At 50.2% G+C, this 27,886-nt stretch overlaps 1 protein-coding gene across 1 annotated transcript in view; it reads right to left on the minus strand.

Moving 5' to 3' along the window:
* ACO2 (aconitase 2) overlaps window positions 1-27,886 on the minus strand; it is a 70,229-nt gene that overhangs the window by 14,203 nt on the left and 28,140 nt on the right. Inside the window, exons 8-16 of the mRNA XM_075321873.1 lie at window positions 16,676-16,781; window positions 16,445-16,602; window positions 16,130-16,203; window positions 15,941-16,052; window positions 5,937-6,059; window positions 5,173-5,328; window positions 4,234-4,425; window positions 2,548-2,680; window positions 2,335-2,456 (exon numbers count right to left, since the gene is read on the minus strand). Of these exons, the coding sequence (XP_075177988.1) occupies window positions 2,335-2,456; window positions 2,548-2,680; window positions 4,234-4,425; window positions 5,173-5,328; window positions 5,937-6,059; window positions 15,941-16,052; window positions 16,130-16,203; window positions 16,445-16,602; window positions 16,676-16,781 (1,176 nt within the window). The remainder of the gene's footprint in view (window positions 1-2,334; window positions 2,457-2,547; window positions 2,681-4,233; window positions 4,426-5,172; window positions 5,329-5,936; window positions 6,060-15,940; window positions 16,053-16,129; window positions 16,204-16,444; window positions 16,603-16,675; window positions 16,782-27,886) is intronic.

The raw sequence follows: 27,886 nt of genomic DNA on the forward strand, positions 1-27,886 counted from the left end.
CTACGGATCTAGCCGCCAGTCTAGAGACTGGAGGATCCACCTTGGGACATTGAGCCCAACCATTGACTACGTCAGAGGGGGAAGGGGTAACGTGTGTCATTAAGGCGCTTAGAAAAGCGCTTGTCCGGAAAAGCTCTGTGCTTCTGGACAGCATCTCTGAAGTTAGAGTGATCGAAAAAAGCACTCCGTGTACGTTTGGGAAACCTAAACTGGTGTTTCTCCTGATGTGAAGCAGACTCCTCCACAGGTAGAGGCGGGGGAAATAGATCTAGCACCTGGTTGATTGACGCTATAAGGTCATTTACTATGGCGTCCCCTTCAGGTGTATCAAGATTGAGAGCAACGTCAGGGTCAGAGCCCTGGGCTGCGACCTCTGCCTCATCCTCCAGAGAGTCCTCAAGCTGAGACCCCGAACAGCGTGATGAAGTCGGGGAAGATTCCCAGCGAGCCCGCTTAGCCGGTCTGGGACTGCGGTCCGTGCCGGAGTCCTCCACGTGATACCTAGGGGCCACCCCAGGAGCATGCTGCGGCGCAGACCGAGATGGGCCTGGGGGCGATGACCCCGCAGTGCCCGGGGCCTGTGTAAGGGCCGGTCTGGACTGTAAGGCTTCTAGTATCTTAGCAGACCATTTGTCCATAGACTGAGCCATGGATTGTGAAAGTGACTCAGAGTTTCTCAGCTAAAACTGCAAACTCTGTCCCTGCCGCCTGGACAGGGGAGGCCGGCGGTTCTACCTGGGCCGAGGGTCCCACCCGTGCCCGAGGCTCCGGCTGAGCGACTGCCACAGGGCCCGAGCATTGCTCACAGTGAGGGTAGGTGGAACCTGCAGGTAGCATAGCTGCACAAGAGGTACAGGTTGCAAAATAACCCTGTGTCTTGGTACCCTTGCTCCTTGTGACCGACATGCTGTTCTCTCCTAGGAGAGTAATCACTGAGGGTATATAGCCAAGGGCTAAACACTGCGGCCGAACCTAGAAAATGTATACAAATATAATATACAGTTCGGCACCCTAGGGGGACCAGCACCGGGTGACCGGTGTGGCTTACCAACCGCTCAGAGCGGTGTGTGTCCACCAGATTCCCTGCCTTGGGTCTCCCAGAGCTGCAGCCAGAAGTCCTCCACCGGCAGAATGTGTTTAAAACATGGCTGCCGGCGTTCTAAGGGGAGGAGGGAGCCGTGGGCGTGATCAATAAAGTGCGGGAATCTGGTGCCCCAGAGTGATGAGTGAGGGGGGGGGGGGGGAGGAGGACACTAAAGTATGCTCCAGCCCTCACAGTCGCCGTCAGGCCGACCGTCCCGCCCTTACCCCTGACTGGCAGGCCCGGGGGCGGGAGTTTAATGCACTAGGCCGCAAAAGCCGGGGACTAAATTTAATACCGCGGCCGGCAAGCAGGCGCGGTCGGCGCGGTAGTCCCGGTCGTCACACAAAAACAGCAGCCGCTGCAGCGTCTGAGACCAAGTGCTCCATGCACCGTCCCCAAGGGGACACAGAGTACCTTTATGATGCAGGGCCTGTCCCTGATGATACTCAGTCTCCTGTCCGTCAGAATCCCACAGGGGCTGCGGAGGGAGCCCGGTCCCAGTGCCTGGATGACCGGTTAGGATCCCACTTCTCCCAGAGCCTCTAAGGGATGGGGAAGGAAAACGGCATGTGGCTCCAGCCTTTGTACCCGCAATGGGTACCTCAACCTTAGCAGCACCGCCGACTTAGTGGGGTGAGAAGGGAGCATGCCGGGGGCCCTGGGGCCCTCTTTTCTTCCATCCGATATAATCAGCAGCTGCTGCTGACTAAAATGTGGAGCTTGAGTGAATGTGTGCCTCCTTCAACACAAAGCACAAAACTGAGGAGCCCGTGATGCACGGGAGGGTGTATAGGCAGAGGGGAGGGGTTACACTTTTTAAAGTGTAATACTTTGTGTGGCCTCCGGAGGCAGAAGCTATACACCCAATTGTCTGGGTCTCCCAATGGAGCGACAAAGAAAGGCTGCAGTTGGAACAGCATAGTGGGCAAAAGAAACCCAAATTCCCATAGACTTTGCTTGAAAAGCAGAACACATTCATTTTGGCATTAAACGCTGCAGTTGAAAAAGCAGCAAAAAAGCAGGTAAAAAGCAACGTGGACACATAGCCTCAAGCCCACAAGTGATCGTGAGAATTTCCCCCCCTTTTAATTAACAACTCTTTGTCAGTCTACTTAAAAAAAAAAAAAATAGAAATCTATAACTAGGTTATAAAAAGGTTCTTGGAAAGGGAGGAGAAAACAAAAGTGTAAAACAGCTACAGGAGCGGATTATAACAGGACGGTGCCAGCAAATGTTAATGGATTAATTACCTTTCCAGGTGCCAAGTCCTTCAGCCCTGCTAGTGTGATCTTGTCCTCAGGGTGAATTTTATCATAATCAGCTGGGTCAGAGAAAGTAAGAGGCAGGAGTCCTTGCTTTTTAAGGTTGGTTTCTGAAATGCAGTTCTAGGATTAGTGTACCGTTAAACAACAAAAAAAAAACCCGCAACACTCATCCACGCACTAACTGGACTCCATATTTACCATGAATTCGTGCAAAGCTCTTAGTAATTATGGCTCTTCCTCCCAAATGCCTTGGTTCTAGGGCTGCATGCTCTCTACTAGATCCTTCTCCATAGTTTTCATCACCGATCACAACCCATTTAATTCCATGTGCCTGAAAAAGGGAAGAAAAAAAAATAAAGAAAAACATATTTATAGACTAGACTAAACTCAAGTTATAAGCACCAAGCTATAATGAACGCAATACCTGTGAATACCGAGGCGCCCCAGTATACACAGGTATTGCGTTCATTATATCTTGGTGCTTGTAACTTGAGTTTAGTATTGTTGAGAATTACTCTGACAGATTGCATCACAGGAGAGGATATTTAATAGTACTACCACTGTATGGTTTTTGTAGCCTGATCACTATCGTTCGTATACAACTACAGGACTTTCTGTACTTTATGGATAACATTGATCAATTGATTGCACTACATGACATTGTATTCAATAGCAGTATTACCACCTTTTGGGTCCCTGCAGCCAGTCAAGTGTAGTTCAATACTTATTACGTGGTTTCCACATTGTCTGAGGGATCTGCACAACTATAATTTTTAATTGAACCATGTTGTCAAATTTTGATTATATCCATGTATCGTGAGATTACGTTATCTTACACTGTAAGGGCTTATGTGATCTCATTTGTGATAATATAATCACCATTTGATATATTTTAGGTTTTGGCATTTTAACCTGTATTTTATATATGAAATAAAGGTTTGGGTTTTTTTTTTTTAATTTATAGCCTTTAGTAACAATTCTTGTAGGAGCTGCTGTATTTTCCAGATAAAAACGCACCTTTTCCCCCCCAAAACTGGGGGGGGGGGGGGGGGTTGCATCTTATTTGGATATGTTTAACAGAGGCGGCAGAGCGGGATCACAGGAGGCAGGGTTGGCGATACTGAGGGCTCAGGAGGGGGTGTCACTGCAGTAGAGTGGCTCAAGAGGGCCACAGGACAGAGGGTGTTGCGGCAGTGGGCGTCATTGATCTGCCGGCAGGCTGCAGGCTACATTGAACTGCGGCGGACCCCATTGAACTGCCAGCAGTGTGCAATGGACTTGAAGAAAATGGCCGTGAAAGCTATTCTGCGCACGCGCCACTTCCGCGGCCATTTTATTGAAGTCCATTGTGTCAATCATTGGCAGTTCAATGGAGCCCGTCGGCAGATAAAATGGTGGCCGCTGCATCGCCAACCCTCCTGAGCCACGACATCCCCTCCTCCGAGCCTGCAGCATAGCCAACCCTACCTCCTGTGACCCTCCTGAGCCGCTTACCACCGCTCCCCCCCCCCCCCCCGGTGAGATTATAAGACACACTAGGATTAAAAGACGGACTCTCATTTTAACATTGGAAATTTTTTCCTATTTTCCTCCTCTAAATTTGGGGGGAGTTTTATAATTCAGTGCGTCTTATAAAACGAAAAATACGGTATATCACTTGTGCCATATAGATTAGTTTGCTATCTGAGCAGCAAACATCAAGGGCATGGACTCAACTATTTCATTAGCAAAAAAAAAAAAAAAAGGCTCTACAATATTACAATATGTGTTCTACATACAATAGCTAGAAACTTTGTTTTGTTGGGAAGGGGGGGGGTTGGGGGAGAGAATATGTGCGAGTGACTTTTTTGTCCCACATTTTATCTGGAACTACGAAAACATTACCTTGTAGTAGCGAGCAGTGTCAGGAATTGGTCCATATTCCTGAGTTACAGTATTTTTCACACTATTTGCCTTGTTATTCTCTATGTTGATGGCACCGATCAGTAAGTTATTAGAAATGTTGTCCAAGTGACCTCTAAATTTCAACCAGGGTCCAGCTGCAGAAATATGATCTGTTGTACACTTGCCTTTTACCTGCCACAAAAAAAAAAAAAAAAATTACAGTTGCTAACTTTAAATTAAAAACTTTACAAAAAGTTAACCAAAACACAAGCAAATGTTTTTTTTTCCTTTTACAAAATTGTACTGCATTGAGGAACATAATTTACTGTTTGCAGGAGGGGGTTAGTACTGAAATTTTTTTGTCTGATACAAGTCAATGCTGCATATTGTTACAATAGTCTAATATATTGTTACGCTCAGTGATTCTGGACCCAAGACTCATCCAACAGAACTTCAAAAGGGTTTTTACAGTACTGGACTATTCAATGCAGGACAAAAAAAATTAAAATATACCCTCCCCCTGCTGCGGTGCCATTTCTAAAACCTAGGCAAAGGGGTCCCAAAAGAGCGATGCGACTTGTGTTATGTGCAGGCCACAATGAGCGGCTCTTCAGCCTTTACTATTTCATGGTGGACTCTTTCCTGACAGAACAATGATGGGCTGTAGCCATAAAGTGGCCGCACATTGACTGCAGCTAGCATGTAAAACGTCATATCACTCTCCAGGCAAAATCAGTGCCGCAGGAGGAGAGTGCAATTGTTCTTATTGTAATTAAGGTCTGAAATTGAATTGACTAATGTAATTTAGTGGACAACCCCTCTAAGACAAGGTATATGAAAGAAAGTAACCACTATACTAACCCCATACATGTGCCCATTATGAAAAAGGTGGTGCGGGGCGGGGGGGGGGGGGGGGGTTACCTCATTAACATGATTTACCTTTATAAGAATCTGCATGTTTTCATGATCTTTTCTGTCCCACTTATCAAAAGGCTCAAGAAGTTGCAATCGCTGGCTTGTGCTGCTCACATCTACACGCTCACCACTTCCATCTTTCGGTGGGTACTGGTAGGTGTCCTGACCTGGATCAAAACTCTATAGTACAAAAAAACAGATTTAGTGAAAAATATCTTTCATGCAGCATATTATCTGAGAGAAAAGGACCAAATATGCGAGTCCACTAAATAAATTAGGTATAACTATAGACCTGTAAAACCGAGAACAAATCAAATATACTCAAGTGAAAGTGAATGGTATTTAACCCCTTTCACGCGAGAGCCGGTTTTTGCCTTTGTGACCAGGCCATTTTTCTTCATTTCTAACCAGTGTCAATTTGACAGGTTATAACTTTGGAAGTCTTCAATGGATCCCAGTGATTCCGTGTCTCGATCCCCTCCTGACTGCTGACCATTGAAACATGTTGGCTCTACACAAAGCCCGGAAGAAGTCGACATATTTACCTTTGGCGGTCCTGAAGCGGTTAAGAGTAATTACTGTTCTTATACTTTGTAGTGAGGCAATTATTTATTTCAGGCCAAAATTGGCTTTTGGCCACTAGGAAAGGGGGTTAAAACAGCAAGTAAAGAAAGATTTGCTGTAGGGCAAAGTTTTAAGAATGTAAGATATGCTCAAAAGGGAAATTTCACTATAGCCCACATAATGGCCGTTAATCTTCAGTACTTAGTGAAGCAAATAATACTCACAGATTTTGGAAGCTCATCTGCGTCTGGTGCTTCCAGTTTGAATTTCTTTCCATCAGCGCCCGTGAGAAAGTCTTTTTCTGGGTCAAACTTTAGGGTTCCCGCAATTGACAAAGCTGTGACTATCTAAATGAAAAATTATCCCAAACTTTTAAATTCATTGACATTTAGAGTTCAGCCGTAATGTCAAGTAACTTCTCAGAATAAACAGGTGAAAGATTCAGCATACAGGCAAGATGTGGCATTATTACTTATCTGCACAATCTTACAACACACACTGACAGTGCGCTCTCTTGCTGGCTCAATACTTGTGATCAGAGCCGGTGAGTGCACTGTCACTGAACATTGCCTAGGGATCAGAATCTATTGAGCACGTTGGAGTTGACAGACAGTAGATCAAAGACTTGACCAGCCCCTGAATTGGGAGTCACTGATGACACCTCATTTCAGGGAGAGGACAGATGGTTCCCCCCCCCCCCCAAAATCACTTTTCATTTGAGTAGCACAGCATGCACTGGGATTCTCAAACTTCACATAGAATAGTGACAGAGCAGTAGGGATTTTGTTAAAGTATCGGAAAACATTAAATAGGCATTTAGGATTACAATTTTAGTGTCAAACTACCCCTTTAAAAAAAAGGTATGTGCCAACGTAGCAGATCTGTGTACAGATTTTCATCACACAAAACTGCATGTTTTAGTAGGAAAAACAAAAAAACGACTCCCTCCCACCCCATCACGCTTTTGCGGACTTCTCTAATGCGTATTTTTGTTTGTTTTTTTTCCCACACACGTCATGGCAATCACATGAGTTTAGGTGCTGTACCTCTGAGATCGTTGCTGTGTTGGGTTGCCGGGACCCGGCTCTCATTGCCAGAAGCTGGCACTCTGCATACTAATCCCCTAAATGCTGCGATCAATCGTCCGGATTCTCAGACTTTGCTGGGATATGTTCTTCCTTGCAGTATTAATTAAAACACTAACACTTCTCACTACTTAACTAAGTGCACTAACATTAAAGCGGGGGCTACATGCAGACAGCAAGTCTCAAATCATCTGACCAAGCACACTAGTGCAAACGAGCGCCAAAAAAAACAAACCAAAACAAAAACATTAAAACTATATGGGGGCAAAGCGGCTCGTGGCTTGCAAGATTTTTGGCATTGCAGTAATTCAAGGTCACAATGCCAAATTAAATAACGTGTCACTGCATTTACACTGGAGAAAATCAAGACCGCCATTCTGGTAATTGATAGGAGTCCCAATGGCTGGACCCACAGCAATTGTACATCCCTCTCCTGTCCCCCACACGCCATCAGGGTGGATTGATTTAAATCACGCCGATTTAAATCATGATTTAAATCACGATTTAAATCAAAAGATTTTTTTCTATTTAAATCGGATCGATTTAAATCATGATTTTAATCATGATTTAAATCACTGATTTAAATCAAAAGGTTTTTTTTTAATATAAATCACGATTAAAATGAGAAGCGAGAGCAGTGTGCATGTGCGCCCATAGTTACACGGACGAAACTAGGGGCAACGATCTAACGCCAGGGTGAGGGGGGGACCCCAAAGTAAGTAAAAATCTTTTCTTTTTCGCTCCTAATTGGGAGACCCAGACAGTGGGTGTATAGCTACTGCCTCTGGAGGCCGCACAAAGAACTACACTTAAAAGTGTAAGGCCCTCCCCTTCTGGCTATACACCCTCCCGTAGGAGTACGGATTCCTCAGTTTTAGCTTTGTGCGCAGGAGGTCAGACACGCACGCATAGCTCCATTGTTTTTAGTCAGCAGCAGCTGCTGACTATGTCGGATGGAAGAAAAGAGGGCCCATACAGGGCTCCCAGCATGCTCCCTTCTCACCCCACTGTATGTCGGAGGTGTTTGTAAGGTTGAGGTACCCATTGCGGGTACGGCGGCAGGAGCCCACATGCTGATTCCTTCCCCATCCCTTTTTACAGGGCTCTGGGTGAAGTGGGATTTACTGGTCTCCAGGCACTGAGACCGTGCTCCATCTACAGCCCCTGGAGAAGATGCTGGATGGAGCGGAGTACATCAGGGACATGGCCCTGCTTCCTCAAGGTACTCTGTGTCCCCGTGCATTTGGCGCTCACACCGCAGCATGCTGGGTGTTGTAGTGCGCCGGGGACATCAGCGCTGCGGCGCTTGTGCCATGGCCTCATTCAGCTTCGCTGAAGCAGGCACACTTCTGGGAATCGGTCGCGCCGGCCGCTGGGACTGCGGCGCGGCTGGCACTTGTGGTGCGCCGGGGACTTCAGCGCGGGCCGCGCTTTTACGGCGGCCGCGCTGATAACTCGAGTCCCCGGCTTTTGCGGCCTGCTTCCGTTCGTTCCCGCCCCCAGACCTGCCAGTCAGGAGAGGGGCGGGACGCTGGTCAGTGCATCAGCGCCGAGGGCTGGAGTCGTTTTTACATACTCCAGCCCTCACAATCGGCACAGAGGGGACACTGTTTCCCGCACTTTTGTTTAGGAACTCCCACGGACCGCCCCTCTCCACAGACGCCGGCAGCCATTCCTGCTGACACGCTGAGCTGCAGAGGGGAGCCGGGGAGACCCAGACAAGGAATTCTGCGCCTCTTACCCGCTATTCAGCGGGCGGTAAGCAGCCCTCAGGGCTCACCCCCTCTTGTGCCAGTAGTATTCTTAGTATTTTGTTTCTACAAATACTTTGTATTGCATAGCGCTGGTCGCCCTTTGGCTATAGACTCTCTCACATTGCAGAGAGCCAGCAGCATGTCGTCCGTAAAACGCAAGGGTGCCAAGGCACAGACATTATATGCTTCCTGCACCGCATGTGGGACTTTTCTACCGGCAGGCTCCACGGACCCCCATTGTGTGCAGTGCTCGGCCCCTGCGGCGCTTGCACAGTCGGGACCTCTGCTGGACGTGACCCAGGGTGTACCACCTGTGAATGCTGTCCAGGTGACAGGAACTGAGTTTGCAGCTTTTGCTGACAGAATGTCTCTCACTATGTCACAAATTCTTGACACATTGCGAGCTAGGCCTGTACTTCAGGCCACGGACACTGTGCAATCATTGCCCCCTGGTCCCCCTCAGCTGAGTTACCTCCAAGCTCCGGGACGGGCACATACACCTCAGGGTGAAGACTCTGACTCGGACGATGGCCCCGGGCAGCCTAAGCGGGCTCGCTATGACGGGCCTTCACATTCATCTCAATGGTCAGGATCCCAGCGAGATGAATCTATGGGTGATGAGGCGGACGTAACTGATCAGGATTCTGATCCTGGGACCGCTCTCAATCTAGATACACCAGATGGTGACGCCATAGTTAATGATCTTATATTTAACATCAATAAGATGTTAAATATTTCCCCACCAGCTCCTCTTGTAGAGGAGTCAGCTTCGCAGCACGAGAGAATCCATTTCAGATACCCTAAGCGTACATTAAGCACTTTTCTGGACCACGCTGACTTTAGAGACGCAATCCAGAAACCCCACGCTTATCCTGAAAGGCGTTTTTCTAAACGGCTTAAAGATACACGCTATCCTTTTCCCCCTGAGGTGGTCAAGGGTTGGACCCAGTGTCCAAAAGCGGATCCTCCAATTTCCAGGCTTGCAGCTAGATCCTTGGTTGCAGTTGAAGATGGAGCGGCACTTAAAGATGCCACTGACAGGCAGATGGAGCTCTGGCTGAAATCCATCTATGAAGCGATTGGAGCGTCATTAGCGCCATCTTTTGCGGCCGTATGGGCACTCCAAGCTATCTCAGCCGGGCTTGCGCAAGTCGACTCAGTCACACGTGCATTTGCCCCGCAGGTAGCACCATTGACCTCGCAAATGGCGGCATTCGCGTCGTACGCGATTAATGCTGTTCTTGACGCTACAAGCCGCACGGCAGTGGCGTCAGCCAACTCCGTTGTTTTGCGTAGGGCCCTGTGGTTGAGACATTGGAAAGCAGATTCTCATTCCAAGAAGTGCTTAACCAATTTGCCTTTTTCTCGTGACCGATTGTTTGGAGAGCGTTTGGATGAAATCATCAAACACTCCAAGGGTAAGGACTCATCCTTACCGCAACACAGACAAAACAAACCCCAACAGAGGAAGGGTCAGTCTGGTTATCGGTCCTTTCGAGGACCGGGCAGGTCCCAATTCGCCTCGTCAAAAAAGACTCAAAAAGACCAGAGACGCTCAGATTCTTGGAGGTCTCAGTCACGCCCAAAAAGGACAGCCGGAGGAACCGTTGCCAAGACGGCGTCCTCCTGACTTGCAGTCTCCGATTCCCACACCCGCGGTCGGTGGGAGGCTTTCCCACTTTGGCGACATTTGGCTGTCACGCGTCAAAGACCGTTGGGTGAGGGATATTCTGTCTCACGGGTACAGGATAGAGTTCAGTTCTCGTCCGCCAACTCGTTTCTTCAGAACTTCTCCACCACCAGACCGAGCCGATGCTCTGTTGCAGGCGGTGGCCGCTCTAAAGGCGGAAGGAGTGGTGACCTCCGTCCCTCTTCAGGAACAAGGTCACGGTTTTTACTCCAATCTGTTTGTGGTCCCAAAAAAGGACGGATCGTATCGACCCGTCCTGGATCTAAAGTTGCTCAACAGACACGTAAAAGTCAGGAGGTTCCGGATGGAATCCCTACGCTCCGTCATAGCCTCAATGTCTCAAGGAGATTTTCTAGCATCAATAGATATCAAAGATGCGTATCTCCACGTGCCGATTGCACCAGAGCATCAGCGTTTCCTACGCTTCGTCATACACGACGAACACCTGCAGTTCGTAGCGTTACCTTTCGGTCTGGCAACAGCCCCCCGGGTCTTCACCAAAGTCATGGCAGCAGTAGTAGCTGTTCTGCACTCGCAGGGTCACTCGGTCATCCCGTATCTAGACGACCTGCTTATAAAGGCACCCTCTCAAGAGGCATGCCAGCACAGTCTGAAGGTGGCACTAGACACTCTCCAGAGTTTCGGGTGGATTATCAACTTTCCAAAGTCTCATCTAACCCCGACCCAATCTCTGACTTATCTTGGCATGGAGTTTCATACTCTCTCAGCGATAGTGAAGCTTCCACTGGACAAGCAGTGCTCGCTACGGACTGGAGTGCAATCTCTCCTTCAGAGCCAGTCGCACTCACTGAGGCGCCTCATGCATTTCCTAGGAAAGATGGTAGCAGCAATGGAGGCAGTCCCGTTCGCGCAGTTTCATCTGCGCCCTCTACAATGGGACATTCTACGCCAATGGGATGGGAAATCGACGTCCCTCGACAGGACTGTCTCCCTCTCTCAGATTGCCAAGGACTCTCTGCGTTGGTGGCTTCTCCCCACCTCATTGTCACAGGGAAAGTCGTTCCTTCCCCCGTCCTGGGCAGTGGTCACGACGGATGCGAGCCTATCAGGGTGGGGAGCGGTGTTTCTCCACCACAGGGCTCAGGGGACGTGGACTCAGGAAGAGTCCACCCTGCAGATCAATGTTCTGGAAATCAGAGCAATCTATCTTACCCTGCGGGCCTTCCAACAATGGCTGGAAGGCAAGCAGATTCGGATTCAGTCGGACAATTCCACGGCGGTGGCGTACATCAACCACCAAGGGGGAACACGCAGTCGCCAAGCTTTTCAAGAAGTCCAGCGGATTTTGACGTGGGTGGAAAGCAGAGCGTCCACCATATCCGCAGTTCACATCCCAGGCGTGGAAAACTGGGAAGCAGACTTTCTCAGTCGCCAGGGCATGGACGCAGGAGAATGGTCCCTTCACCCGGACGTGTTTCAGCAGATCTGTTGCCGCTGGGGGACGCCGGACGTCGATCTGATGGCGTCACGGCACAACAACAAGGTCCCAGTTTTCATGGCACGGTCTCACGATCACCGAGCACTGGCGGCAGACGCCTTGGTTCAGGATTGGTCGCAATTCCGACTCCCCTTTGTGTTCCCACCTCTAGCATTGTTACCCAGAGTTCTCCGGAAAATCAGGTCCGACTGCCATCGAGCCATACTCGTCGCTCCAGATTGGCCAAGAAGGTCGTGGTAACCGGATCTGTGGCATCTCACGGTAGGCCAACCGTGGACACTACCAGACCGTCCAGATTTGCTGTCTCAAGGGCCGTTTTTCCATCTGAATTCTGCGGCTCTGAACCTGACTGTGTGGCCATTGAGTCCTGGATCCTAGCGGCCTCAGGTTTATCTCATGAAGTTGTTGCCACAATGAGACAGGCTAGAAAACCATCCTCAGCTAAGATCTATCACAGGACGTGGAAGATATTCTTAGCGTGGTGCTTGGCTCAAGGGTTTTCTCCCTGGCCATTTGCATTGCCAGTTTTTCTTTCCTTCCTGCAGTCTGGGTTGGAAAAAAGGTTTGTCGCTTAGCTCTCTTAAGGGTCAAGTCTCCGCGCTATCCGTATTCTTTCAGAAGCGCTTGGCACGGCTTTCTAAAGTACGCACGTTTCTCCAAGGAGTTTGTCATATCGTTCCTCCTTACAGACGGCCATTGGAACCCTGGGATCTGAACAAGGTTCTCATTGCTCTCCAGAAGCCGCCTTTCGAGCCTTTGAAAGAGGTTTCCCTTTCTCGGCTTTCACAAAAGGTAGTTTTTCTTGTGGCGGTCACGTCTCTTCGAAGAGTGTCCGAGCTAGCGGCGTTATCTTGCAAATCTCCCTTCCTGGTGTTTCACCAAGACAAGGTAGTACTGCGTCCAATTCCAGAGTTTTCTCCCAAGGTGGTTTCTTCCTTTCATCTCAATCAGGATATCACTTTGCCATCTTTGTGTCCGCATCCAGTTCACCAATTTGAAAAGTGTTTACATCTGTTGGACCTGGTGAGAGCACTCAGGATTTACATTTCTCGCACGGCGTCTCTACGCCGTTCTGATGCGCTCTTTGTCCTAGTCGCTGGTCAGCATAAGGGATCGCAAGCTTCCAAATCCACCCTGGCGCGGTGGATCAAGGAACCAATTCTTCACACATACCGTTCTGCTGGGCTTTCCGATTCCATCTGGACTGAAGGCCCATTCTACCAGAGCCGTGGGTGCGTCCTGGGCATTGCGGCATCAGGCTACGGCTCAGCAAGTGTGCCAGGCGGCTACCTGGTCGAGTCTGCACACGTTTACCAAACACTATCAAGTGCATACCTACGCTTCGGCAGATGCCAGCCTAGGTAGACAGGTCCTTCAGGCGGCGGTGGCCCACCTGTAGGAAGAGGCTGTCTGACAGCCCGTTCATGTGGTATCTTTTTTACCCACCCAGGGACTGCTTTTGGACGTCCCACTGTCTGGGTCTCCCAATTAGGGAGCGAAAAAGAAGAAGGGAATTTTGTTTACTTACCGTAAATTCCTTTTCTTCTAGCTCCAATTGGGAGACCCAGCACCCGCCCTATTTGTTCTTAGGGTTTCGTTTTTCGGGTGCACATGTTGTTCATGTTGTTTCTTAAGTTCTCCGATCTTGTTATCTCGGATTGAATTTGTTTTTGAAACTGTTATTGGCTTTCCTCCTTCTTGCTTTGGTACTAAAACTGAGGAATCCGTACTCCTACGGGAGGGTGTATAGCCAGAAGGGGAGGGGCCTTACACTTTTAAGTGTAGTTCTTTGTGCGGCCTCCAGAGGCAGTAGCTATACACCCACTGTCTGGGTCTCCCAATTGGAGCTAGAAGAAAAGGAATTTACGGTAAGTAAACAAAATTCCCTTCTTTTGTTTTACTATATGGCAATAGGTAGGTGTTTAAAAGCAGCATGTCTTAATTGTATAAACTATTAATTGCCTCCACATTTTGTTCATACTGCCCCTTTAATTCCACACTTCTAGCTTGGTTTTCAGTTTTGGTTTAGTTTCTTTTTCCCTGCATTCAGTTGACATGCCCAAACTTGTTGATAATAAATCTAGCTACTCAGCTACTGACTGCATCGGCTTCATCCGCAGGAGTAGAGAGATTGTTTTCTTCATTTGGTTTTGTGCACACAACAGTCCGAAACCGCTTAAGGTCCAGTCACACTAAGCAACTTACCAGCGATCCCAACAACGATAGGGATCGCTGGTAAGTTGCTAGGAGGTTGCTGGTGAGCTGTCACACTGCGACGCTCCAGCGATCCCACCAGCAACCTGACCTGGTAGGGATCGCTGGAGCGTGGCTACACGAGTTGCTGGTGAGCTCACCAGCAACCAGTGTCCAGCCCCCAGTCTCCTAGTTACAGCACACATCAGGTTAATTAACCCGATGTGTGCTGCAGCTAAATGTGCACAGAGCAGGGAGCAGCGCACAATGCTTAGTGCTGGCTCCTTGCTCTTCTAGTTACAGCACACATCGGGTTAATTACCTGATGTGTGCTGCAGCTACATGTGCACAGAGCAGGAGCCGGCACTGACAGTGAGAGCGGAGGAGGCTGGTATCAAAGGTAAATATCGGGTAACCAAGGACAGGGCTTCTTGGTTACCCGATGTTTACATTGGTTACCAGCCTCCGCAGAAGCTGGCTCCCTGCTCACTGCACATTAGTTGTTGCTGTCTCGCTGTCACACACAGCGATCTGTGCTTCACAGCGGGACAGCAACAACTAAAAAATGGCCCAGGACATTCAGCAACAACCAACGACCTCACAGCAGGGGCCAGGTTGTTGCTGGATGTCACACACAGCAACATCGCTAGCAACGTCACAAAAGTTGTTCGTTACCAGCGATGTTGCTAGCGATGTTGCTTAGTGTGACGGGGCCTTTAGGAACTGCTAAAGCAGGACAACTGGTTTTCCTATTAAAAGTCCTAAATAAACAGTAGGCTTAAAGGACTGATGTATTCACTGAAGATGTTTGCTTACTTCAAACGTAAGAGATAGGCTATTGTTAAAAAGTACTTAAGCTGGTGTCACACATAACGACGACGACGACAACGACGTCGCTGCTACGTCACCATTTTCTGTGACGTTTGCAGCGACGTCCCGTCGCTGTCGCTGTGTGTGACATCCAGCAACGACCTGGCCCCTGCTGTGAGGTCGCCCGGTCGTTGCTGAATGTCCAGCTTCATTTTTTGGTCGTCACTCTCCCGCTGTGACACACACATCGCTGTGTGTGACAGCGAGAGAGCGACGAAATGAAGCGATCAGGAGCCGGCACTGGCAGCTGCGGTAAGCTGTAACCAGCGTAAACATCGGGTAACCAAGGGAAGACCTTTCCCTGGTTACCCGATGTTTACGCTGGTTACCAGCCTCCGCTCTTGCTGCCAGTGCCGGCTCCTGCACTGTGACATGTGGCTGCAGTATGCATCGGGTAATTAACCCGATGCATACTGTAGCAAGGAGAGCAAGGAGCCAGCGCTAAGCAGTGCGCGCGGCTCCCTGCTCTCTGCACTGTGACATGTAGATGCAGCACACATCGGGTTAATTAACCCGATGTGTGCTGCAGGAGAGCAAGGAGCCAGCGCTAAGCGCGGCTCCCTGCTCTCTGAACTGTGACATGTAGCTGCAGCACACATCGGGTTAATTAACCCGATGTGTGCTGCAGGAGAGCAAGGAGCCAGCGCTAAGCGCGGCTCCCTGCTCTCTGCACATGTAGCACAGCGACCTTATGATCGCTGCTTCTGCTGTGTTTGACAGCTAAGCAGCGATCATAACAGCGACTTACAAGGTCGCTGTTACGTCACCGAAAATGGTGACGTAACAGCGACGTCGTTGTCGCTGTCGTTTAGTGTGACACCAGCTTTACTCTCTGTAGTTCAATTCTGAGTGTTTAATAGTGCAAATAAAAATTATTAGGTTTCATAATCAACTGTTTTAATATTTTTATTTGTGTAAAACAATTAGATTTGCAAAAAGACAAAGTTTTGCTTGTGTACAACTTGATTAAAAAATCTGATTTAAATCAAATGATTTAAATCAAAAAAAATCTGATTTTTTTTGATTTTTTTAAAAAAAAAAATCAAGATTTTTATCCACCCTGCACGCCATTTGCGTGGATTGCTGATATACCTGCTTTAGGAGGTAAACCCTTTCACTAGCATCACATTCTGCAGAACATCGCCTTTAATTCCTCAGTTTTTTGCAAAATAAATACCTCTGGGGATGTGACAAATGCATGAGTCTCAGGATTCGCATCATTCCTTCCAGTGAAGTTTCTGTTGTAGGATGTGACAATTGTGTTCTTTTCTCCCTTTTTAATATCCTTCCTGCAGAAAAGTCAGATACTGCTCTTTATATAGACAAAGTTATAAGAAACTGCCAGGAATGGTCTGAAATAACATACCTGTCCCACTGACCAATACAGGGTCCGCAGGCATTGGCCAGTACCACGCCGCCCACATCACGAAGAATGGCAGACTGGAAATACAAAGACACCAGCAGCCATAAGTCTCACATGAATGAGAAAGTAAGTGTAACCCCTGCACTACACTTTAGTTTTCTTCATCTTTTCCTTGGAAAGTTAAAATTAACATTTGGTTTTGATATTTTTATTTATATCATTAGCTGCTTTTATGAACACAATTGGTAATTACAACTATGAATACTAGAAGATACATCATTACAATAATTCTATAGAAATAGATGAGCCAATACTCACATAGCCGTCTCGCTCAATGGTGGCTCGGATTTGTTCGGAGCCTGGAGTGATCGTAAACTGAGATTTGCATTTCAGCCCGTGTGCCAAGGCTTGCTTTGCTACAGCAGCTGCACGGCCCATATCCTCATAGCTTGAGTTTGTACAGCTGCCAATAAGGCCTAGCAGAAGCAGAGAACGAGGTTACACAATTGCAGTTCCATTAAAAGATTTCAGTCTTCCGGCACAACCTACCAACTCTGATATCCAAAGGCCATCCTTTCTGTTCTGCAACAGCTCCTACCTCAGATACCGGGTTTGCCAGGTCAGGGGTAAAAGGTCCATTGATGTGTGGTTTTAACTATGGAAGACAAAAAGTTATATTTCTTTTAATGTGCACAAGAAAAACGAATACTACCAATACAACAGGAAACAATTCAGAAGGAAGTCAGTCTGTGCTCTCCCAATCTCCAAGTGATTGGCTAGCTGCCATGTACCTAGTCTGGTATCAGAAACAAGGAGGGGGGGGGGGGGGAATTTAAATGTAAAAATACCAATTAGTCAAAGTGCACAATATGTAGGGTTTTGTTTTGCTTCACTTTGGCTACATGATCTGTCCCCATGCTTTGCTGTCCTTACCACTAGTTTTGGGGGTTCCTGAACAAGCCGCATTTTTTCAAGTCTGAAAGTGACACTATGTCCTAATACAACTATATCAGAAAACTGACCAGCAGCTTCAACAAATGTGAACAGGCGCTACCGGGGAAAAAAAAAAAAAAAAAAAAAAAAAAAAGGGAATTTTGTTTACTTACCGTAAATTCCTTTTCTTCTAGCTCCTATTGGGAGACCCAGACAATTGGGTATATAGCTACTGCCTCCGGAGGCCACACAAAGTATTACACTTTAAAAAGTGTAACCCCTCCCCTCTGCCTATACACCCTCCCGTGCCTCACGGGCTCCTCAGTTTTGGTGCAAAAGCAGGAAGGAGGAAACTTATAAATTGGTCTAAGGTAAATTCAAGCCGAAGGATGTTCGGAGAACTGAAACCATGGACCAAAAGGAACAATTCAACATGAACAACATGTGTACACAAAAAAACAAACAGCCCGAAGGGAACAGGGGCGGGTGCTGGGTCTCCCAATAGGAGCTAGAAGAAAAGGAATTTACGGTAAGTAAACAAAATTCCCTTCTTTGTCGCTCCATTGGGAGACCCAGACAATTGGGACGTCCAAAAGCAGTCCCTGGGTGGGTAAAAGAATACCCCGATAAAAAGCCGAAAACGGCCCCCTCTTACAGGTGGGCAACCGCCGCCTGAAGGACTCGCCTACCTAGACTGGAATCTGCCGAAGCATAGGTATGCACCTGATAGTGTTTTGTGAAAGTGTGCAGACTAGACCAGGTAGCCGCCTGACACACCTGCTGAGCCGTAGCCCGGTGCCGCAATGCCCAGGACGCACCCACGGCTCTGGTAGAATGGGCTTTCAGCCCTGAAGGAATCGGAAGCCCAGAAGAACGGTAGGCTTCAAAAATCGGTTCCTTGATCCACCGAGCCAAGGTTGACCTGGAAGTCTGCGACCCCTTACGCTGGCCAGCAACAAGGACAAAGAGCGCATCAGAATGGCGCAGTGGCGCCGTGCGAGACACGTAGATCCGGAGTGCTCTCACTAGATCTAGCAAGTGCAAATCCTTTTCACATTGGTGAACTGGATGAGGGCAAAATGAAGGTAAGGAGATATCCTGATTGAGATGAAAAGGGGATACCACCTTAGGGAGGAATTCCGGGACCGGACGCAGAACCACCTTATCCTGGTGAAAAACCAGGAAGGGGGCTTTGCATGACAGCGCTGCAAGCTCCGACACTCTACGGAGCGATGTAACTGCCACTAGAAAAGCCACCTTCTGCGAAAGACGTGATGGAGAGACATCCCGCAGCGGCTCGAAAGGTGGTTTCTGAAGAGCCCTTAGAACCCTGTTAAGATCCCAGGGTTCCAGCGGCCGCTTGTAAGGTGGGACTATGTGGCAAACTCCCTGCAGGAACGTGCGGACCTGCGGAAGCCTGGCTAGACGCTTTTGAAAAAACACGGAAAAGCGCCGATACTTGTCCCTTGAGAGAGCCGAGAGACAAACCCTTGTCCATTCCGGATTGAAGGAAGGAAAGAAAAGTGGGTAAGGCAAACGGCCAGGGGGTAAAACCCTGATCAGAGCACCAGGATAAGAAGATCCTCCAAGCCCTGTGATAGATCTTGGCGGACGTTGGTTTCCTGGCCTGTCTCATAGTGGCAATGACATCTTGAGATAAGCCTGAGGACGCTAGGAGCCAGGACTCCATGGCCACACAGTCAGGTTGAGGGCCGCAGAATTCAGATGGAAAAATGGCCCTTGAGACAGCAAGTCTGGTCGGTCTGGGAGTGCCCACGGTTGACCCACCGTGAGGTGCCACAGATCCGGGTACCACGACCTCCTCGGCCAGTCTGGAGCGAAGAGGATGGCGCGGCGGCAGTCGGACCTGATCTTGCGTAACACTCTGGGCAGCATTGCCAGATGAGGAAATACATAAGGCAGTCGAAACTGCAACCAATCCTGAACTAATGCGTCCGCCGCCAGAGCTCTGTGATCTTGAGACCGTGCCATGAATGCCGGGACTTTGTTGTTGTGCCGTGACGCCATGAGATCGACGTCCGGCGTTCCCCAGCGGCAACAGATCTCTTGAAACACGTCCGGGTGAAGAGACCATTCCCCTGCGTCCATGCCCTGGCGACTGAGAAAGTCCGCTTCCCAGTTTTCTACGCCCAGGATGTGAACTGCGGAGATGGTGGAGGCTGTGGCCTCCGCCCACAGCAGAATCCGCCGAACTTCTTGGAAGGCTTGACGGCTGCGCGTGCCGCCCTGGTGGTTGATGTACGCGACCGCCGTGGCGTTGTCCGACTGTATGCGGATCTGCCTGCCCTCCAGCCACAGATGGAACGCCTTTAGGGCTAGATACACTGCCCTTATCTCCAGAACATTGATCTGAAGGGAGGACTCTGTCGGAGTCCAGGTTCCCTGAGCCCTGTGGTGGAGAAAAACCGCTCCCCACCCTGACAGACTCGCGTCCGTCGTGACCACAGCCCAGGATGGGGGCAGGAAGGATTTTCCCTTCGACAGAGAAGTGGGAAGAAGCCACCACTGAAGAGAGGTTTAGGCTGCCAGAGAAAGGGAGACGTTCCTGTCTAGGGACGTCGACCTCCTGTCCCATTTGCGGAGAATGTCCCATTGGAGTGGACGCAGATGAAACTGCGCAAAGGGGACTGCCTCCATTGCTGCCACCATCTTCCCCAGGAAGTGCATGAGGCGCCTCAAGGGGTGTGGCTGGGTCCGAAGAAGAGAGTGCACCCCTGTCTGCAGCGAACGCTGTTTGTCCAGCGGTAGCTTGACTATCGCTGAGAGAGTATGAAACTCCATCCCGAGGTAAGTCAGTGATTGGGTCGGAGTCAATTTTGACTTTGGGAAATTGATGATCCACCCGAACCTCTGGAGAGTCTCCAGAGCAACGGTCAGGCTGTGTTGACATGCCACCCGGGAGGGTGCTTTGACTAGGAGATCGTCTAAGTAAGGGATCACCGAGTGGCCCTGAGAGTGTAGGACCGCCACAACGGATGCCATGACCTTGGTGAAGACCCGTGGGGCTGTCGCCAGGCCGAAAGGCAGTGCCACAAACTGAAGGTGTTCGTCCCCGATGGCGAAACGCAGGAAGCGTTGATGCTCTGGTGCGATCGGCACATGGAGATAAGCATCCCTGATGTCGATTGATGCTAGGAAGTCTCCTTGGGACATCGAAGCGATGACAGAGCGGAGAGATTCCATGCGAAACCGTCTGGTTCTCACGTGTCTGTTGAGCAGTTTGAGGTCCAAAACGGGACGGAATGATCAGTCCTTTTTTGGCACCACGAACAAGTTAGAGTAAAAACCGCGACCACGTTCCTGAAGGGGAACGGGGATCACAACTCCTTCTGTCTTCAGAGTGTTCACCGCCTGAAAAAGTGCATCGGCTCGCTCGGGGGGCGGAGATGTTCTGAAGAAACGAGTCGGAGGACGAGAGCAAAACTCTATCCTGTAACCGTGAGACAGAATGTCTCTCACCCATCGGTCTTGGACATGTGGCCACCTGGCGCCGCAAAAGCGGGAGAGCCTGCCACCGACCGAGGATGCGGTTTGGGGAGGCCGAAAGTCATGAGGAGGCCGCCTTGGAGACGGTGCCTCCGGCGGTCTTTGGAGGACGTGACTTAGACCGCCATGCATAAGAGTTCCTTTGATCCTTCTGTGGCCTGTTGGACGAGGAGGATTGGGACCTGGCTGAGGGCCGAAAGGACCGAAACCTCGCTTGAATTTTCCGTTGCTGAGGTCTGTTTGGTTTGGACTGGGGTAAGGACGAGTCCTTTCCCTTGGATTGCTTAATAATTTCATTCAATCGCTCGCCAAACAGTCGGTTGCCAGAAAATGGCAAACCGGTTAAGAACTTCTTGGACGCAGAGTCTGCCTTCCATTTGCGTAGCCACATGGCCCTGCGGACTGCCACCGAATTGGCGGATGCTACCGCTGTACGGCTAGCCGAGTCCAGGACGGCATTCATGGCGTAGGATGAAAATACCGACGCCTGAGAAGTCAAAGACGCAACCTGCGGAGCAGAGGTACGTGTGACCGCATTAATCTCAGACAGACAAGCTGAGATAGCCTGGAGTGCCCACACGGCTGCAAAGGCCGGGGCAAAAGATGCGCCTGTGGCTTCATAGATGGATTTCATTAGGAGCTCTGCCTGTCAGTGGCATCCTTGAGCGATGAACCGTCTGCTACTGATACTACGGATCTAGCCGCCAGTCTAGAGACTGGAGGATCCACCTTGGGACATTGAGCCCAACCATTGACTACGTCAGAGGGGGAAGGGGTAACGTGTGTCATTAAGGCGCTTAGTAAAGCGCTTGTCCGGAAATGCTCTGTGCTTCTGGACAGCATCTCTGAAGTTAGAGTGATCGAAAAAAGCACTCCGTGTACGTTTGGGAAACCTAAACTGGTGTTTCTCCTGCTGTGAAGCAGACTCCTCAATAGGTGGAGTTGGGGGGAGAAAGATCTAGCACCTGGTTGATGGACGCTATAAAGGTCATTTACTATGGCGTCCCCTTCAGGTGTATCAAGATTGAGAGCAACGTCAGGGTCAGAGCCCTGAGCTGCGACCTCCGCTTCATCCTCCAGAGAGTCCTCAAGCTGAGACCCCGAACAGCGTGATGAAGTCGGGGAAGATTCCCAGCGAGCCCGCTTAGCCGGTCTGGGACTGCGGTCCGTGCCGGAGTCCTCCCCGTGAGACCTAGGTGCCACCCCATGAGCACGCTGCGGCGCAGACCGAGAGGGGCCTGGGGGCGATGATCCCGCAGTGCCCGGGGCCTGTGTAAGGGCCAATCTGGACTGCAAGGCTTCTAGTATCTTAGCAGACCATTTGTCCATAGACTGAGCCATGGATTGTGAAAGCGACTCAGAGTTTCTCAGCTAAAACTGCAAACTCTGTCCCTGTCACCTGTACAGGGGAAGCCGGCGGTTCTACCTGAGCCGAGGGCCCCGGCTGAGCGAGTGCAACAGGGCCCGAGCATTGCTCACAGTGAGGGTAGGTGGAACCTGCAGGTAGCATAGCCGCACAAGAGGTACAGGTTGCAAAATAACCCTGTGTCTTGGCACCCTTGCTCCTTGTGAACGACATGCTGTTGTCTCTTAGGAGAGTGATCACTGAGGGTATATAGCCAAAAGCAAAACAATGCGGGCCGAACAGAGAAAATGTATGTGTGTATATATATATATATAATATATATATATATATATATATATATATATATATATAATATATATATATATATATATATATATATATATATATATATATATATATATACACACATACATATACACACACACATACATACACTTCGGCACCCTAGGGGGACCAGCACCGGGAGACCGGTGTGGCTTACCGACCGCCCAAAGCGGTGTGTGTCCACCAGATTCCCTGCCTTGGATCTCCCAGAGCTGCAGAGCTCGTTCCAGAAGTCCTCCACCGGCAGAATGTGTTTAAAAAATGGCTGCCGGAGTTCTCAGGGGAGGAGGGAGCCGTGGGCGGCGACTAATAAAGTTCGGGAATCTGGTGCCCCACAGTGATCAGTGAGGGGGGGGGGGGGTCCTGCCCTTACCCCTGACTGGCAGGCCCGGGGGCGGGAGTTATGGAACTAGGCCGCATGAAGCCGGGGACTAAAGTTAATACCGCGGCCGGCAAACAGGCGCGGTCGGCGCGGTAGTCCCGGTCGTCATAAAAATACAGCAGCCGCTGCAGCGTCTGTGACAAAACCGCTCCATGCACCGTCCCCAAGGGGACACAGAGTACCTTTAGATGCAGGGCCCTGTCCCTGATGATACCAAGTCTCCTGTCCGTCAGAATCCCATAGGGGCTGCGGAGGGAGCCCGGTCCCAGTGAATGGATGACCGGTTAGGATCCCACTTCTCCCAGAGCCTCTAAGGGATGGGGAAGGAAAACGGCATGTGGCTCCAGCCTTTGTACCCGCAATGGGTACCTCAACCTTAGCAGCACTGCCGACTTAGTGGGGTGAGAAGGGAGCATGCCGGGGGCCCTGTGGGGGCCCTCTTTTCTTCCATCCGATACAATCAGCAGCTGCTGCTGACTAAAATGTGGAGCTTGAGTGAATGTGTGCCTCCTTCAACACAAAGCAAAAAACTGAGGAGCCCGTGAGGCACGGGAGGGTGTATAGGCAGAGGGGAGGGGTTACACTTTTTAAAGTGTAATACTTTGTGTGGCCTCCGGAGGCAGAAGCTATACACTCAATTGTCTGGGTCTCCCAATGGAGCGACAAAGAAAAACAAAACAAAAAAACCACACACACCACTATAAAAGCATATCCAGTGGCACTCTAATATAAGGATGCTTTGGCACCTTGTCGAGGGTCATCGGGCTCACATGGATTGGCAAATACATAAGCTAAGAATCTTTTTGTCAATATTTCCAAAACAGTAAGTAATGCCCATGTCTTTACTAATTTTTCCACATTAGCTATGTATTTTTCTCCTTTCTCCTATATTCTTATAGCAGTAATGCCAAGGTATCCTTATATTATTGCGTGCCACTGGATATACTTTTGTACTTATGTGGTAATGCTTCTGTAGTGGTTCAGACACTTCAGCGCACATCAAGCTGAATGCACTATAATTATGCCATAACTAGCAAGGGTGGCAGATATAGAGGAATCCTCACCACCCCCTCCCCCCCCCCCCCTCACACACAGACACACCAGGATCCATTTATCAAGACTGGCATTGTGTATGGCAGTCTTCAGGACTTCCTGGCACATCGTACTCCAGCGAGACCTTCATTAAGAGGCGCACACCACAATGAATTCAGAGCAACTCCTCTGTGGCATGCGTCTTGCCAAACAATGTTACTACAGGAAGAAACGCCAGCACTTTTAATGCATTTGTTGGGCAGGTGTAGCCATGCCCCATATGGCTCTTGCCCAGCTTCATCCATTTTTTTTTTCTTTTAACTGCTTCAAACTGGTGTGAAAAACGCAAACATTTTAAAATTTTAGACTGTCTACTCTATCATAAAACACTGGTAAATGACACCAGTGCTAGCTCAAAGAAAAAAAAAAAAAATAAATAAAATCAATTTCAAGCTTGTTCTCATGCCATCTGCTGTGAGCTTTTCTCTTAGTGTACAGCTCATTTCCCATGAAGTTTGACCACTAGTACCCAGCAGAGTATGTGCAGTATGTATATTCTAAGGGAAGCGTTAACTCATAAATCCCCATAAGCCCAATACTTTCTCTAAAATAGGTAGCTGCTCACCTTGTTGGCTCCAGAATAAGCTCCTTTTATCAGTCCTGCATAATCACAACCCGTCCCCCACGATCTAATTCCAGAGCAGTTCTCCTAATTACAGCTCACACTTTCCTGAGTTGTGTGCTTGTTCAAATCATCTGTTACCTCTATATGCAAAAAGTGGCAGTGTACACTTCATGACAATGACAGTAGTAAAAAGGGAAATGAACAGAACTGTCACCTAAGGTGAAGTGTCTGCCTCTCCAACAACTAGGAAATAAGGGAGACTGTAGAGCCATCAGCTACTCAAGAGTCAACTTGAGAATATTCCTTTAACCCCTTCAGCCCCAAGCCTATTTTGACCCTAAAGACCAGGCCATTTTTTGCAATTCTGACCAGTGTCACTTTATGAGGTTATAACTCTGGAACGCTTCAGCGGATCCCGGTGATTCTGAGATTGTTTTTTCGTGACATATTGGGCTTCATGTTAGTGGTAAATTTAGGCCGATATTTTTTGCATTTCTTTGTGAAAAAAACGGAAATTTCGCGAAAATTTTGAAAATTTTGTAATTTTCAAACTTTGAATTTTTATGCTCTAAAACCAACGAGACATATGACACAAAATAATTAATAAATAACATTTCCCACATGTCTATTTTACATCAGAACAATTTTGGGAAAAAAAAAAAAAAAATTTAAGGAAGTTATAGGGGTTCAAAGTTTATGAGCAATTTCTCATTTTTACAACAAAATTTACAAAGCCACTTTTTTTAGGGACCACATCACATTTGAAGCAATTTTGAAAGGTCTACATGACACAGAACACCCAAAAGTGACACCATTCCAAAAACTGCACCCCTCAGGCTACTCAAAACCACATTCAAGAAGGTTATTAACCCTTCAGGTGCTTCACAGTAACTAAAGCAATGTGGAAGGAAAAAAATGAACATTTTACTTTTTGCAACAAAAATGTTAATTTAGCCTCAAATATTGCATATTCACAAGGGTAGCAGGATTAAATGAACCCCCAAAATTTGTTGGGCAATTTCTACTGAACACGCAGATACCTCATATGTGGCGAAAAACCACTGTTTGGGCGCACGGCAGGACTCGGAAGGGAAGGAGCGCCATTTGACTTTTTTGAACAGAAAATTAGCTGGAATCGTTAGCCGCACCATGTTGCGTTTGGAGAGCCCCTGAGGTGCCGAAACAGTGGAGCTCCCCCACATGTGACCCCATTTTGGAAACTAGACCCCTCATGGAATTTATCTAGATGTTTATTGAGCACTTTGAGCCTCTGGGGGCTTCACAAAAGTGAATAGAGTTGAGCCGTGAAAATAAAAAAAAAAAAAAAAAAAAAAACTTTACCACAAAAAATTGTTACTTCAACCAGGTAGCTTTTTTTTTCACAAGGGTATCAGGAAAAATTGCACCATAAAATGTATTGTGCAATTTCTCCTGAGTACACAGACACCTCATATGTGGTGGAAATAAAATGTTTGGGCGCACAGCAGGGCTCGGAAGGCAAGGAGCGTCATTTGACGTTTCAAACGCAAAATTGTCTGGGATAATTAGCGTATTCCATGCTGTTTGGAGACCCCCTGAGGTGCCGAAACAGTGGAGCTCCCCCACATGTGACCCCATTTTGGAAACTAGACCCCCATGGCATAGAAAAAAAAAAAAAAAAAACAGCGGAAGATGGGGGGGGGGGGCGGCAGCGGCATATAAAGGGAGCATCTGTGATTGTGAGACGACGGCTGGGATAGGGTGGGGCGGATGGGGGAGGGGGCGGTGAGATTGGGGATAGTTACCCTACAGGATGGATCTAGGCAGCTGGATCACGGCGGCGACAGGGGAGGGGAGCGCACATCACGGCGGCGACAGGGGAGGGGAGCGCACATCACGGCGGCGACAGGGGAGGGGAGCGCACATCACGGGGGTGAGAGGTGGGGGCGAGCGTGCAGGACATCACGGAGGGGAGGGGAGGGGGCGAGCGTGCAGCACATCACGGAGGGGAGGGGAGGGGGCGAGCGTGCAGCACATCACGGAGGGGAGGGGAGGGGGGCGAGCGAGCAGCACATCACGGAGGGGAGGGGAGGGGGCGAGCAGCACATCACGGAGGGGAGGGGAGGGGGCGAGCAGCACATCACGGAGGGGAGGGGAGGGGGCGAGCAGCACATCACGGAGGGGAGGGGAGGGGGCGAGCAGCACATCACGGAGGGGAGGGGAGGGGGCGAGCAGCACATCACGGAGGGGAGGGGAGGGGGCGAGCAGCACATCACGGAGGGGAGGGGAGGGGGCGAGCAGCACATCACGGAGGGGAGGGGAGGGGGCGAGCAGCACATCACGGAGGGGAGGGGAGGGGGCGAGCAGCACATCACGGAGGGGAGGGGAGGGGGCGAGCAGCACATCACGGAGGGGAGGGGAGGGGGCGAGCAGCACATCACGGAGGGGAGGGGAGGGGGCGAGCAGCACATCACGGAGGGGAGGGGAGGGGGCGAGCAGCACATCACGGAGGGGAGGGGAGGGGGCGAGCAGCACATCACGGAGGGGGGGGGAGGGGGCGAGCAGCACATCACGGAGGGGGGGGAGGGGGCGAGCAGCACATCACGGAGGGGGGGGGAGGGGGCGAGCAGCACATCAAGGAGGGGGGGGGGGAGGGGGCGAGCAGCACATCACGGAGGGGGGGGGGGGGAGGGGGCGAGCAGCACATCACGGAGGGGAGGGGGCGAGCAGCACATCACGGAGGGGAGGGGAGGGGGCGAGCAGCACATCACGGAGGGGAGGGGAGGGGGCGAGCAGCACATCACGGAGGGGAGGGGAGGGGGCGAGCAGCACATCACGGAGGGGAGGGGAGGGGGCGAGCAGCACATCACGGAGGGGAGGGGAGGGGGCGAGCAGCACATCACGGAGGGGAGGGGAGGGGGGCGAGCAGCACATCACGGAGGGGAGGGGGCGAGCAGCACATCACGGAGGGGAGGGGGCGAGCAGCACATCACGGAGGGGAGGGGGCGAGCAGCACATCACGGAGGGGAGGGGGCGAGCAGCACATCACGGAGGGGAGGGGGCGAGCAGCACATCACGGAGGGGAGGGGGCGAGCACCGATCACGAGGGGGAGGGGCCGGGCGAGCACCGATCACGAGGGGGAGGGGCCGGGCAGCACATCACGGAGGGGAGGGGGCGAGCACCGATCACGAGGGGGAGGGGCCGGGCAGCAGATCGGAGGGAGCGGTGGCACTATGACAGATGGAGGAGGACAGGGTGCACGATCCCTGTCCTCCTCCATCTGTCATAGTGCCACCACTCCCTCCGATCTGCTGCACGGAGGTGAGGGGCCGGGCAGCAGATTGGGGGGAGCGGTGGCACTGTGGCAGATGGAGGGCGGCTCCGGATCGGGAGGTGTGGGGGTGAGGGTGCGGGCAGGAGATCGGGGAGACAGGTGGCAGATCGCGGAGGGCAGCGGCGGCGGATCGGGACGCTTTTCATGCAGTGCAATGGCAGCGCGGCAACTTCCGGGTCCCATGCCCCGGTCTCATAACAGCATGGGACCGGATCTTGTCGCCCTGCCATTGCACTGTGTACACTCACTGTGCTCAGCGTGCTGCAGGGACAAGGGA

The sequence above is a fragment of the Anomaloglossus baeobatrachus genome, chromosome 8 (assembly GCF_048569485.1).
Source record: "Anomaloglossus baeobatrachus isolate aAnoBae1 chromosome 8, aAnoBae1.hap1, whole genome shotgun sequence".
NCBI lineage: Eukaryota > Metazoa > Chordata > Amphibia > Anura > Aromobatidae > Anomaloglossus > Anomaloglossus baeobatrachus.